At 41.5% G+C, this 14,068-nt stretch overlaps 1 protein-coding gene and 1 long non-coding RNA gene across 3 annotated transcripts in view; one reads left to right on the forward strand and one right to left on the reverse strand.

The window, feature by feature from the left end:
• The window catches only part of LOC135281904 (uncharacterized), a 31,387-nt gene extending 27,389 nt beyond the window's left edge, over positions 1–3,998 (forward strand). Inside the window, exon 5 of the long non-coding RNA XR_010348346.1 lies at positions 3,570–3,998. This is a non-coding gene — a long non-coding RNA (uncharacterized LOC135281904). The remainder of the gene's footprint in view (positions 1–3,569) is intronic.
• The window catches only part of ADARB2 (adenosine deaminase RNA specific B2 (inactive)), a 304,122-nt gene that overhangs the window by 93,025 nt on the left and 197,029 nt on the right, over positions 1–14,068 (reverse strand). For both annotated transcript variants that reach the window (XM_064390598.1, XM_064390666.1), the window contains exon 3: positions 5,404–6,308. In XM_064390598.1, coding sequence (XP_064246668.1) covers positions 5,404–6,308 — 905 coding nt within the window. The remainder of the gene's footprint in view (positions 1–5,403; positions 6,309–14,068) is intronic.

The raw sequence follows: 14,068 nt of genomic DNA on the forward strand, positions 1-14,068 counted from the left end.
AATCATTCTGCACAAACTGTCTCACCCTAATGAGTTGCACAAATAATAATTCTTCACAAATCAGATCCACACCATCAGCTTCATGGATAGACAAGGATGGTTTATTGAGGTAAACAGCACAAGTCAGCAGAATCCACGCTGGGTCTCACTAGACATGTTGAATATGCAATCTGAAGGGAAGAAATCAAATGCTGTTTCTGAGGATGTATGGATGGTATAAAGTATTTTCAACAACTAAAGGAGCACCCAGCAGCCAAGTTAGATAGTTAAATCTTATTTACTCTACTCTGAATGCACTGTAATCACCATGGACCCTTACAGTTTTTATAAGGGAAAATTAGAAAAATTTGATTTTCCTTTCTTTTTTAAGGAAGAAGAGGTTTGGATTGCTCAAAAGCTTAAATTACATAGAAAAATACCTTTCAGCCTTATATATTTTTTCCTTGAAGATATTACAATTATTTTTTTACTTCTGTAAATTAAGACTGACCATTCATTAACTAATTACCACAACTATTGCAGTTCTTCTAAGTATTATTAATTGGGTGAGTGGTACATTTAGAATTTAACATCTCATTTAGGAGAGTTTTGTTTAGCATACCTAATGCTCTGAAAGCCCTGAGCATGCTCTATGTCATATAGGACTTAAAGCTGAGTGCAGGGGAATCTTTTGGGGATTGGAGTTATCTGTGGCTGAGAGTTACATAGTACAGCAACTCAGGAGCAAAAGAGAGAGGCAGGGAGTGTGGAGATGGATACACCACCTTCTTTCTGCAGCAGAGAACTGCAGGATTATTGGAGCCCAGCTGATGCAAAGTTATGTGTTGTTTTGCAGTGATGCTTGCTTTTCATGTTCAAACCCCTTACTGTGTCTACATATATGTGCTGATGCTGTGAGAGCAAGCAACCAGAGTCCTTCCTACCCTGTTAATTTATTTCCTGTAATTCCATGTAGGTAGCCATTCTGCATCTCTGTTTGATCTTGCATGGATTATATACATTAAACCAAAGTAATTTCTTCATCTGAGACTCACGCTGTAATATCTCTCGGGCAATAAATATCTTTTATGTTCCTCTTGTATGAAGGGTGAGGAGGTGGTCCTTGTTACTCACTGTGAACCTAGAAGTGACTACAATCCAATTAGCAGCCAAGATAATAACAGTATCCAGTAAACTAATGCTGTGCCTCTAAATTGGCTCTTTTGCCATTGTTTTGCTTAAGAAACTCTAATCCTATAAATTTCTTGATTGCCTGTAGCTCTGATTATAAAAGCAACTTTCCCCACCTACAGAGTAAGAAATAGATGGCTGAAAATCAAATGTTATTTGCATTGCAAAGGCTTCTCTCTGGTCCCCACCATTTCTCTTTCTAGCATTCTCCTGTCAGGAGCTGCACACACACCTATCAGCTGTTTCTCTTTGTGCAGGAGAAAACAGAGAAGTTTATAAAGCTATGCACCTGCTCAGTTAACCAGACAAAGCTCTTCACAGAGCCCTGTTGGAACAGCTTCTCAAAGCTCAATGCCTGCTCCGTGTGCTGCTGCTCTTCACACTGGAGTCAAATATATCACTGCCAGCCTCAGTCCTGGCTTAGCTGTGACCCAGGAGAGAGGCCACAGCTGTCAGGAAGTTGGTGAATGAGGACAGTGAGAGAAATAAAGTTAAGGAGGCAGGAACAACTGACACTGCACGAAAATGAACACATGGAACACATGGAAACAGGTTTCTGGAGGGGAGTGGGTGAGAAGTGTGGGGTATGTGGCTTTAACTGACATGGTGGTTGCTCTCCCATGATGATTCCACTGTCTCATCAAGGTGGCACTGAAGTTAACTGGCAGGAATCCTTGACTTGCTCAAAATAAAGAATCACTGCAATGTGGGATTGAGGTTGCTTTAGCCTGCAGATGAAGCTTTTGGCAAATAGGGGATTTAACTGGATCCAAAAGGTTAGCTGTATTTGCCAAAGAGAGAAACCCTGCTCCTTTTTGATGATACACACACAAAACACAATGAGGTTTTGTTAAAATAAATAGACAGCCACTGCTCTGGAGGCTCTGGATGTGAATGAGCAGCAGCAGTGTTAAGCCATTTCAAAGCAGAGTGAATGTGATTTTCACACCTATTCTTTTCTAATTTAGATTCATTTGAAATCCAAGCTCCCCTCTTTTATTAATTTGTTATGGCAGTATTAATTAATGTTATTGCTCTACAGCAGTAAGAATGCCATTTAGACTAAAACAGGTTAGAAGAACTACAAGATTATAAAAAGAATTGCAAGTTGGTCAGATGCAGCTGAGGACCACATTGATCTCCTGAACTGAACACACTGCACTTGGAAAGCCTGGGAGTGTGTGGATGAATTTCTACCAGATCAGATCATCAAGTCCAACCTTTCACTGACCATCACCATGCCAACTAAAACACATAACTAAGTGCCACATCCAATTGTTTCTTGAACACTTCCAGGGTTGATGACTCCACCACCTCCCTCAGCAGTCCATTCCAATGCTTAACAACTCTGTCAGGGAAGGAATTCTTCCTGATGTCCAGCTGGAACCACCCTGGCACAGCTCGAGACCATGTCCTCTTGTCCTGTCACTGGTTGCTTGGGAGAAAAGGCCAACCCCCACCTGGCTATGCCCTCCTTTAGGTAGCTCCTCTTATTGTGCCTCTTTTCACATTTTACATTGAATCTCCCTTAGTCAGCAAGGGGAAGTGTCTGTCTGTCCGAGGGCATACCTGAGGCCCAGGCTGAGGGACACCAGGTCCCCTGGGAGCCCTGATGAGCAAGGCAGAAATGTCAATGGTTTGGATGCCCAGCTCATAAAGACATCTGATTTGTTTTGAAACTTGGATGCTGTGAAATCCAAAATTTCGGGACAAATGGACTACAGGTTGTATGACTTTTGGCTATTTCCCATCATAAAAAGCCAAATTGTGGCCCCCTAACACCAACACCACTGATAACTGCAAGGCAAACAGGAGCAGAGACATGCAAAATGGGAATACTCTCTGAAAGCACAAACAGAGAAAACCACACTCCTGGATTTTACAAAATAGTCAAAATATGCCGAAACTCTTACAGCTGATCATTTACCTGTTCTCACTACCAATGAGTTAGCTATTTGCTATTCTAACAAATACAATTAAATACATAAAAAGAATGAATAGTTACATAGGACAGTAGTTGCTCCTTTTTCTGTGAGGCAGTGAGCAAAGTCAGTCACTTGATGAGGTACTGCATAATAACACAGTGAGAACAGGAAAGATGCTTCTGGATTTAATGCTTAAGCTGAAGTCAGTGGAAATAAGTCTGTTGGTTTCTGTGGAATTTGAATTATGATTTAGTGAGTAACACAAACTCAGGTTTTGTGTCACAGCTGCTATATCTGTTGATGAGAGCAGCTTGTAAGGAGGTCAGCAGAAATCAGTGTTAAGGCTTATCTCTCAATTAATGTGCTGAATGCTGGCATTAAAAGTAATCTTTTAGTTGGACAATACATAACCACTCAAGAAATACTGATGGAGAAAGTTCAGTGACACCTTTTCACTGACATTTATACTTCCAGAATAGTGAAGAGAAGAAGAAGATAAGGAGGGCAGCAGTCTACAGAAAGGAGAAAAGGCCATAAAAAGGGGAACATACACTGGAGAATATGTCTCTTAATGAACAGCTGGAGACTGAAGTAAAATGTGATATTCAGGCAGAAGGTGAGTGTGACGCCAAGAAACTAGGGAGTATTTCAGAGAGCTCAGGAACTGAGGCAATGATCCTTGTGGTGAAGTTTCAGAACATGACAAACCAGAGGTCAATAAATACATGGTATTTACCTGCTGACACACCCAGCAAAGTTCACTGGGGGCAGCAAAGCAACCACCAGAATAGGATTGCTTATAACCAGAATTCATTTGGGTAGGAAACACTAGAGGTATCTCATTTAAAACTGTGTGTACTTTGAAGGAGCACTGGAAAGGTGAAACTGACATGTTGGCTACAGTTTCCAAAATGCCTGCAAAGCACTCTGTTAGAAGATCACTGTTATTATTGAACTATGATATTACCCCACTGGTTCATGGAGTTTGCAAGCTGGAATTAAAAGAAAAGTGGAGGATTGTGGTGTATTTTAGAATTTTTCAAATTTAACATGTTTTCTTTTTGGAAACATAGAAAGGAAACTTCTATAATTCCTGGGTCCTGCAGGCAATCATGTTACCTAGAGGATTAATCCCCTATCAAACTCCTTGAACATATAATGACCATCTTTACTAATGTTAATGAGAATTGCTACTCATAATTTGCATTTACACACTAGTTAAGGATCTTGAAGTGTTCTTTTATATAATATGCTCATTTTTATTACAGGCATATTGAATTTAAATGACTTGCCTAGGGTCTCACAGCAAGCCAACAGCTGAATGACTCTTAGTGCTCCTAGTGCTTTGCATTAAATCCTGGACATTAACAGCTCCCTTCATAAAGGGAGCTTTGGAGCTGTAGATCACCTCCTGGTGCTGATGAATCAAACCTTTTCTGGTAGCACAAACAAATCCATAAATTACTTGAACCCATGTAATGTTTCCCAGTGTCTGCAAATCCTAACTTAATGTGAACTTAGAAAATTGACACGAGTCTGAGTGATGCTTAGATGGCCTTTGGTGTATGACCAATTACAAAATTTTCATGTGCTAAGCATGCACCTCAGATCTCTATTTTCTATATGAATACAGCAGTAATCTCTACATTTGTTTCAGGAAAGCTTCAAAACTTTCAGTATATCTTGTACTGTTGGAAGCATATGTGAAAACAAAAACACAAAAAACAGAACAAAAACACCCAAGCCCTGAAATCAAACCAACTAAACAAAAAAATAACCCCCAATAGTAAGACTATAAGAAACAAAATTTCTTAACTTTTTCAGTGGCAGAATTTCTCTGACACAGGCACATTCCTTATCACTGATGTCTCCTCTGAGTAGCATGGTCCTCATCAAAAATTAAATCTAAAAGGAGGAGAAGGAGCATCCCTTTATATATGGGCTCCTCTCTGTTAAGAAAGATGCAGTACCACAGAATTACCTGAGTTTTCTGCCTGTGTCAATATTATTGCTGTCTGTAGCAAAGTGAAATGTTGATATTTCCCCTTATATTTTATTTCCCCTTATATTATATTCCTCTCCTCTATTCCTTCCATGGAATGAGTTTCAAATTGTACCCAGTGATTTCAGGATACTATTTCCAAGCTTTTGCCTGTGGGTTTTCTATGGGAAAAGGGTTGTTTTGTGGCACGACACCTGCTGTAACATGAGAAGAAACACTGGGTACACCAACATCAGCTACACAATACCAATCCCACTCATCAAAAGAGTTCCTCCAAGGTGGTGGCAGCTACCCAGGAGCTCTCACCTGTGGCAAATGGTGACATTTACTCCTGCTGGGAATGTGGCTGGGCAGACGAATGTTAAAGAGGGCCTGCAAGGCCGCCTGAGCCGCTTGCCCCTTGGCCAGCTTCTTGCTGCGTCCTGAGCCTTCAAACGTTCTGCCGTCCACTCGCACGGCCATCACAAAGCTCTTGATGTGCTGCTTCTCCACCGTCTCCGAGAGGCAGACGTAGCGCAGGCCGGAGCGCAGCTCGTTGAGCAGCACCACTGGGTTCTTCTCGCTCTCCGCCTTGGCCAGCCTGTGCTTGCCCGGCTTGGCGTGGCCCACCAGGTCCAGCGTGTGGCACAGCAGCCGCCCGTGCCGGTAGGCGGTGGAGAGCAGCTCGTTGTTGACGGGCTTGTAGACCGAGAAGTCCTCGCTGTGTGTGGATGGTTCGAACTCCTTGAACAGAGTGTCTGGGAAGTCTGCCTGGTCGGAAGTGAAGTCCGTGGATGGGCTGATGCAGTTTCCCATGGCAAAGTGGGCTTGGCAGGCGTTGGGGAACTGAACGAATGACTTCAGAGCTAGCTCTGCGGCCCGCATTTTGGCTTTCTTTTTTGTGGGGCCTGTGCCTTCAAATGTAAGTCCGTTTACCTCCACAGCAACAGCAAAGACTGGAGCATGCACTGGACCTGTTTGGGACACCATTTTATATTGTAATCCTGGTTTGAGTTCGTGTAGCTGAACCAGAGCGTTCTTTGGCGTCACTGACCATGAAACTTTCTTCCAGATAAGCTGAAGTTTGCAGAAATGGCCATTATTGCCTTCCTCTAAGGGTCTTTTCCTCTTACTGCTAGTTGTTCCCCCTCTTGCCCTATCAGTAGATGCTATTGGATGATCCTCCAGGTTGCCAATGTTTCGATTTTCCTTTACTTCTGCACTGCTGGTACCTGTCAGTAAAGAAAGGAAACAACTCGCATTACAATTGTCATCATCGTAGCTGACATTATGCCTAGGGCTGTCAGAATAGCCAGAAAAGATAAAAAAAGAAATAGTTGCTAAGCCCTTTCTATGAGTGTTCCTTAAATATCTGTATAATGGTTGGTTTATTATTTCTAGCACAGTTTTTTCGCATGTTCTGAATGTTTACTTGTCCCTAAAGGTCTGCTTCTATTAGTCATTAACCTTCTGTTTTAAGAAAAGATGACATCATTCAAAGATGAAGCATAATGGATACCATGTGACTTAAATGAACTGCTTGATAATTGTTAGTAAAATGTAAATAGTTTGCAAAATTCCCTTAGGATGACAATGTTCTGTAATCCATGTGGGTGAATGCTTATGAACACATTATTAGAAATCAGAAGTGATTCACAAACAGAAAAATGGGCCAATGCATTGAATAATCTATTTGCGATGAATAGACTGTCTCTGCTCACACCATTGACTGTCTCTGCTCACACCATAGCCTCTTGCATTGTCAACCTAATGAATCCAGACCAGGAAATGATCTGACAGACCATCATAGCATTTGAAACAATTTGGTCTGGACTCAAATCCCAGTTTAGTAAGTGAGTGCCCTTCTGTCAAACTCAATTGCAGATACTCTTAGTTTCTGCATCAGCAACAACTAATATTGCAAAAGTTGTAGATAAATCCCAATGAGACCAGGAGAAGCCAGAACATCATGATGGGAGCAATTACTGATGTAAAGGATGATCTGTGTCAAAGAAAAGCAACAGGAGAGAGAGAGAGTGACTGCCAGGAGTGCCAGGAAGGGAATGAAATGCCAGTGGGGAGCTATGGAGAGGGAGCTCTCTGTTGTTGAACCAATGAATCCCCCCTGCTCTGGACCACGCCTGTGCAATGTGCTGCACAGCAGCGAGTGCTCTATGCCACAGCAGAGGCACGGCTGAGAAAGGAGAGTCATCCCACTGATGTCCTGAATGAGACACAAGATGTGCTGCTGGCTAAATAACCATCCTATAAAATTTCTGTAATTTCTGATGAGTTTGTTTCAATGTCTTGCATCTCTGACACATCTTTCAGTCCTCCTGTGCATTCCTTGGGACAGAGACAAAGGGAGGAAGTAAATATGGGTGTAACCAACCTACAAGGCAACCCATCCCAGGAGAGATGCACCTGATCCCTTTCCTGCACAGAGCACTGTGCAGCTGCCTGCTTTACTCCAGACACTGCTGGGCATGGAGCCTTTCCCAGGTTTGGCTTGTTATTGTTTTTATGCCACCTGCACAGACTGTGTCAGTCCCATGCACAGAGAAGGTCCCTGTGGTCCTTAGGGGACAGAGAATGGTCCTCCCACTTTCTGTAGGGGCATGGCTATGTTTGGTTTTCTATCCAATCTGATAATATAAGTTGGTAAGTATGTAAGGGGTGAGCTTCTGGCTAAGCTCTGAGAAACTCCTGTTGGAGCACTATGTCTGTGCTGCACCCCAGTGTTAGGCTGGGCCAAACAGAAGCACAGGAGCCTGTGGAGATCATGTGGAACCAGCCATCATGATTAAAAACTTCCTTTTTATCCTGAAATGTTACACTTGTATTTAATATCAAAAGACTTTTTCCCATCAGAGCACTAAGTCTGCACTCATGCAAGTTGTTCCACAGAAAGAGGGCCACTGCTTAAACAGGAGTAATAATCATGGCACAAAAGCCATGTGTGGGGGCCCGTTTGCAGAACTGCGTCTTTAGGCTCCCTCTCCTGAAAACTCTGCAGCACACACTGAGCTTCCAGCCTGGGTCTGTGTCTCACCGGAGTTATCACCAATGAGCTCTCTCCTGCAGTGCTTTGCTGAGGCAGAACATGATAAATTCAGGTTTTAGTGACTAGTTAATTTTTACTTTCTGAAGCTAAGGGGACAGAATGAAGACAGGTGAGGAAGGAAAGAAAAGCAAAAGACCTACATAATAGAAAAAGAAAAGTTTCATCATATGGTATTCAGCTGTATAACATATGACATCTTTAACCAAACCTCTCTGGAAATAAGACATTTAAAAGATCATGATAACTAAGGCACAAGGATAATGTGCTGTATTCTCATTGAGTTCACAACTCTATTTATAGAGACTCTGCTCTGAAGGGAAAGACACTATCAGCTTTAACTTCCTCTATCCAGCTTGGCAGTGTCTCTGGCCATTTTCCGTCATGACCCTGTCTCATGTTTTCATCTCACTCAGAAGATATCTCTTTAGTTATGTGTATTTTTAATGTAACGGCAAAATATTTTGACGCAGACATATTTTTTTAGCAGGAAACAGGTTTGGTTCTGTATTTCACACCTCCTCTCTCATCTTAACCTAATAGGTTTTTACAGAGCCAATTATGGTACATAATGATACTGTAGTCAAGAAGCATGAAAAGAAAGATAGCTCCTGTTTCACACAATATTCAGCTTTGAAAAGAATTTGTATTGATTATGCACCACTGAATAGGAAAACTCAAGAGGCTATTTGTGTTTATCATTCATATTGTCTTATTCCATCTGGTTTTTCTTTCATGGTCAAAGAACTGCGGATTTGTGAACATGAATGTGTGACCTTAATGTCTTACCTTAATCACCCTCAATAAAACAATGGTTAACTAAAACAACAAAATAAACATTACTTATTTGTCTTGAATTGTGTCTATAAAATTGTTTAGTCCATGTTTTGGCTCACAGAGAGTTTGTCTTGATGAAGTGATGAAAAATGCAGAGATGCAAGCGTAAAAATTCCAGAGATGAAGCACAAAGGATGTGTGGATGAAGTTGGGCATGCACAGTAATGCCATGCCTCTATTTATGGTGTGTTTTAGCCTTGTCACAAGGAAGAAAATCTGTGCAAGTATCCTTACAGCCAACCAGATTTTAGAGCACCTGGTCCTGAAACACCAGGAAAGAGCTCAGTTCTGGCCAGATCTCAGTAGGAGCTGCAGCAGCCAAGAGTCATCATTGCCTGTAAAGCAGAGGCAGCCTAAACTCAGTGAGTGCCTCAGAAGGTCTGTGAGCCTGATGGACTTGTGTGATCCCTGGCAGCTGCCAGGAAATGTGAAATTACTTTATACTTTCAGGTATCTTTGAAATAGGAAGTCTTTGAAATGTGTCTTTTATGAGACCTCTGTGTAGCAGACATAAGATTACCTCTCTAATGGTGGCACATGTAATTCTATTGTGAAAATCAGACAAAGCAGGCAAATGACACCAAACTACACAAGATAAATACTGTAAGCAGCTGTAATAGAACAATCACAAGCAATTTTAGAAATGAAGAGCGCTAAAAGGAAAGGGGCAAGTCAGAGGATACACACAGGGAAAATGCAAAACTGTGGATCATTTTCAGTCTTGTTATTTCTCATAATGTCTTTGTTCTTGACTTTCCCAAATAGATTCTTTACATTTGGGAAAAAAAAAAAGATCATAAATTATGGCGACTCTTCCATGATGAAAGGTTGGAGAATAATAACATTGAAAGGGGATGGAGTTAAAAAAAAAAAAGGAGGAAGGAAAATATAGTTTTTTGGCAATAGTTTCTAATTTATTTAGTAAGATTTCTAAAGAATTCCTGCAGCTTTTCACTGTAATATCTCCCCGGGTAACTTGATTAATTGATTTTTGCAGTTTCACAGGCAACAGGAGACATTGTGATCTTGTATTTTCTTCAGTAATTGACTGGGAGAAAGGAAAGCAGTTAGTGAAATATATTTATTTATGCACTATTCCTCAATATTCTGACTGCTCTTTCATGTTTTTCTCCTTTTGGTCATTATGCACAGTAGAGTTAACCTAGAGAGTTTGCATCATCAAGAGCATTTCAGAGCTATAATGCATCACTAATAATGACACTGACTATGTCTCTGGGTCTTAAGGGCTCTGCAGAACTAACCATCCAATACTCCACGCTACATTTGAAGAGACAATATTGTTCCTGTTGAAGGTTATTCTGCTACCAAGCCAACTTCTAGGGAGGATGGGAAAGGAGAGGTGTAGGTGGCAGCTTCATTTTCACTGGCATCTTTACTATTGAATTACAATAGACACCACATTATTGAAAAGTTGTGATATTAAAAGAAAGAATTTTCAGTATCTGCATTATAGCCAACTCCTGATTCCACTGATAGCTCTGAGACAGGCAGTTACTGTCTTTAGAAATGTTTAGTAAACATGGATTTCTTATTTTTGCTCTTCTTCTGTATCACATTGACTACAGATGTTAGAAGGATTGACTTCCATAATTCCTGGAATACTTGAAAGCAAAAAATCTTGAATCGGGAGGAGTAGGTATGAACCCAGGAGCCAGAGCCGTGGTACCTCTGTCCAAGGCCAGCTCTGACATCAAATGCAATGTAGGGCAGCCTCCTCTTGCAAGCCAGATGGCATTTCCATACACTTATTGATTCCCCAACAAGAACTAGGAACATTTCTGCTGGGATTTTTAGGTTGTATTTCTTGACTTTGGAATGATAAACTCGAAGCTAACAAGGGAAATCACTGTTTTCTCTCTCACATGAAAACACACTTATATGTTTTTAAATCTTCATGTAAAAAGTCTAGGTAAGCCATGATTTCTCTATTGCTGTTGAATAATCCCTGATGGCTCATAGGGCTCAGGTGGTTAAAACCAGTGTCATTAGATTTTGTTAGTGTGTAACACCACACTGCAGAGAGAAGCATTACCAGTGAAAAAAGTACAGGACTTTGCTTAAAGTGAAGATAAACAGTTTGTGAAAGGTGACTGCCATTGTCTTTAGCTGTTCCAGAATGAACATGCTCTACTTTGCCCACCTATCTATCTCAAATAACTGTGAAATCCATGTCTACTATAGATCTTAACAATGAGGGGAATTATTCAAATAATCTAATGACCTGACTTAGATTGATACTCAAATTCTGGTGCTGTCTGCCCAAGTTAGCAAAGAATGGCATGTTGCAGAAAATGTGGGCAGCCCATGGCAGAGACAGACCTAAGGACATGCCTTCCTGAATCAGAGCCAGAACAATTTAGGCCCTGGAGAAATCCAAATGATAGCAAGACACAGTTTTAAAAACAAAAATAAGGAAATAGTTTTGGTGAGGGATTGCTTGAAGTTCTGCCTCCTGAAATGGGATATTCACTTTTTTCTTAGAGGTAGGGTTATCTGTCTCACAGTGTGAGGCTGTATCTCACACTGTGGAAACACAAGCTTGGGGCCTCCTGTTGTCTGAAGAGGAATTTGATCAACATGCTTATAACTGGACATGCCTCAGTACATGGAATCTGAGTCTGGAATGTGTCCTTCCAGTGGTTGAAACCAGTGTGTTGGGGACCATCAGCTCCCTCTGCAGACACTGGGGAGGTGTGTGCTGTCCTGAGCCTGTGCCTCTGGCAGCACTCCATAATGAGATCCCCAGGAATCTTGTGCTCCTGCTAGAGGTACAGCCTGGATTCAAAAGTACCTGTGGCTGGTGATAATCTGCCTTGATCCCATGGCAAAGTGGGGATGGCACATTTAAAGATCTGGGACAGGCATAGGCTTGTAACATCATGAAAAGCAGACAGGTTTAAGCAGTGAACAGAATTATTCGCTGTTTCATGCAATCCCAGTGCTAGAGACAGCAGGTTTGAAGCAATAAAAGGGTGCACTTTTTGACAGCATTCTACATCACTCCTTGTTCCTGGCTGTTGTTGAGATCAGAAGTATCAGTGGGCTCTGGAGAGGGCTAGACAGTTCTGTTGATGCCTAAGAAATATGATGATTCAGGTGCAAGCTCTAGTAGAGTAAATTTTTGCTAGGGGCTAGAAGGATATACCAAGGGGAAGATCCCCATTTAAATGTCCTTTTTCTCAAAGCGTCATTAACAAATGCTGAAGACCATGTACAGAGCTAGGCCTCCTATTTCTGATCCTCTGTCATATTTCTTACATTCTTAGGTACAACTGCCTTCTGGGGATGAATAGGGTGGTCCTTTCCTTCCATGTTCAAGAGTAAACCTTCATCAGAGACAGATGATTACTTTACCCACAATTCCATTCCAAATCTGGATGGTGCCTTTGATAGGTTTTTCTAGTATTAGTTCATTGATCATAAACCACAAAAATCATGTCTGTATGCTAATAATCACCTGTTGAAAATGCAGGTGTAGTTAAACTGCATGGCTCCCTTTGTAAAGAAGGCCTAAGGGAATGTGAAACAGGATTTGTATCCATTTCAGCTGGTGGAACTCTGCCCATTGATACAGCACAGTCAGGGAAGCAGTGCTCCCACAGGATGCTCAGTGAGCAGAAAACTACAGGGATAAGCAACCTGCTTCTCTGCCTTGCCAGCATTCTCCTGGGCTCCTGTTAAATTGTTAACACAGGAGAAGATTTTTCCACTTGTTCAGAGCAAATCTCTGAAGCTCTTTAAAATATGGAATTACTCCAGAGGTACCTGTGTGCTATAGGCTTTAGTGGGATTTAGGCCACTATACTGCAAGTGAACAGAGAAATATGGATGAATTTAAATTAATTCATATTTTTAAAAAAAATATTTAAAGATTCGAATAGTAACACCTAAAACATCTTCTGTGTACCAAGAAATACATAGCTGCCTTTTCACTGGAGCATATGTTTGACCAAAGGAAGAACTGGGTAGGATGACCCTGAAAACAGTGACATTTGCTGTTTCTCTTTCAGAAAAAGTGGCTTACCCTGTCCATGTGAGCTGTTTTACAGCCCACGCAGGCATGAAGCTGTCTTGGTATTACAGCAGCAATAAGAAAATGGTGTTACAGTGTTTGGCTTGTACAAACTTCCTACATTACCTAAAAATAACTAAGTAGCACATTTGGGAACTATTACACAGGAGGTGCCTGCACAAGCTCATCGTGTGCATAATATGTTTCCTCTGTGTGTGTGTGTGTGTGTACTTCTCACCCGTCTTCCTGAAAATACAGCCTTCCTGGGAGCAATTCTGAAGGATTTTCAGGATATTTTTTGCCTTTGCTAAGATCTGTAATTGCCTGCCTTTGCTGTGCAGCAGAGTAGTGTGATGTCCATGTGATGCTCAGCAGCAGAAAATAGCAGGCTGTGCTTCTTCACTCCTCCAGCAGCTCTTCCCCTTGGTGGTGCACCATGACCAAACCAAGGCAGATCAGCAACAACAAGAGAAAAACACCAAATTCCTCCCACTAGGTGGCTTTAATAGGGCAACGTGGCAGAATGTGTCTGGCTGGAAAAGAAACCAGTCTGGTGGGTGATACTAAAACATTGCTCATTTGGGTCAGAAAGCTTCCCTCCTTTTTTTTTTTTTTTTTAAAGATTCAAGTTGTGTTACAATAAGCAGGCAGGATAGCACACAACAATTGCTTCTAGGTGACAAATGGAAGGGCTTACTGAGGGTTATTAATTCCTAACTTCCACTCTCGGACTTCCTGGTGTTTGGAAGACTTCTCAGCTCCTTCAAAACCAGCAGGACTTCCCTCCAGCTGTACAGCTGTGGGCTCAGACAGTTGGTTGAGGTGTAAGGGCCCAGGAGAATACTAATTAGCCAAGAGTGGTTAATTTTTAGGTTATAACTAGTTTATTTGAGCCTGTTTAATCAATTCTCAATTTGATGGTTCTGTGCAGGGCCAGGAACTGGACTTGATGATCCTTGTGGGTCCCTCCCAGATCCCTTCTGTGATTTCACATGAGGACTAGCCAAGAGTTGCAAAACCACCTCCTTTCCACAATTGCTCCTCCACTGCAGAGATTTTAT

This window comes from Passer domesticus, chromosome 1 (genome assembly GCF_036417665.1).
Source record: "Passer domesticus isolate bPasDom1 chromosome 1, bPasDom1.hap1, whole genome shotgun sequence".
Taxonomy (NCBI): Eukaryota; Metazoa; Chordata; class Aves; order Passeriformes; family Passeridae; genus Passer; species Passer domesticus.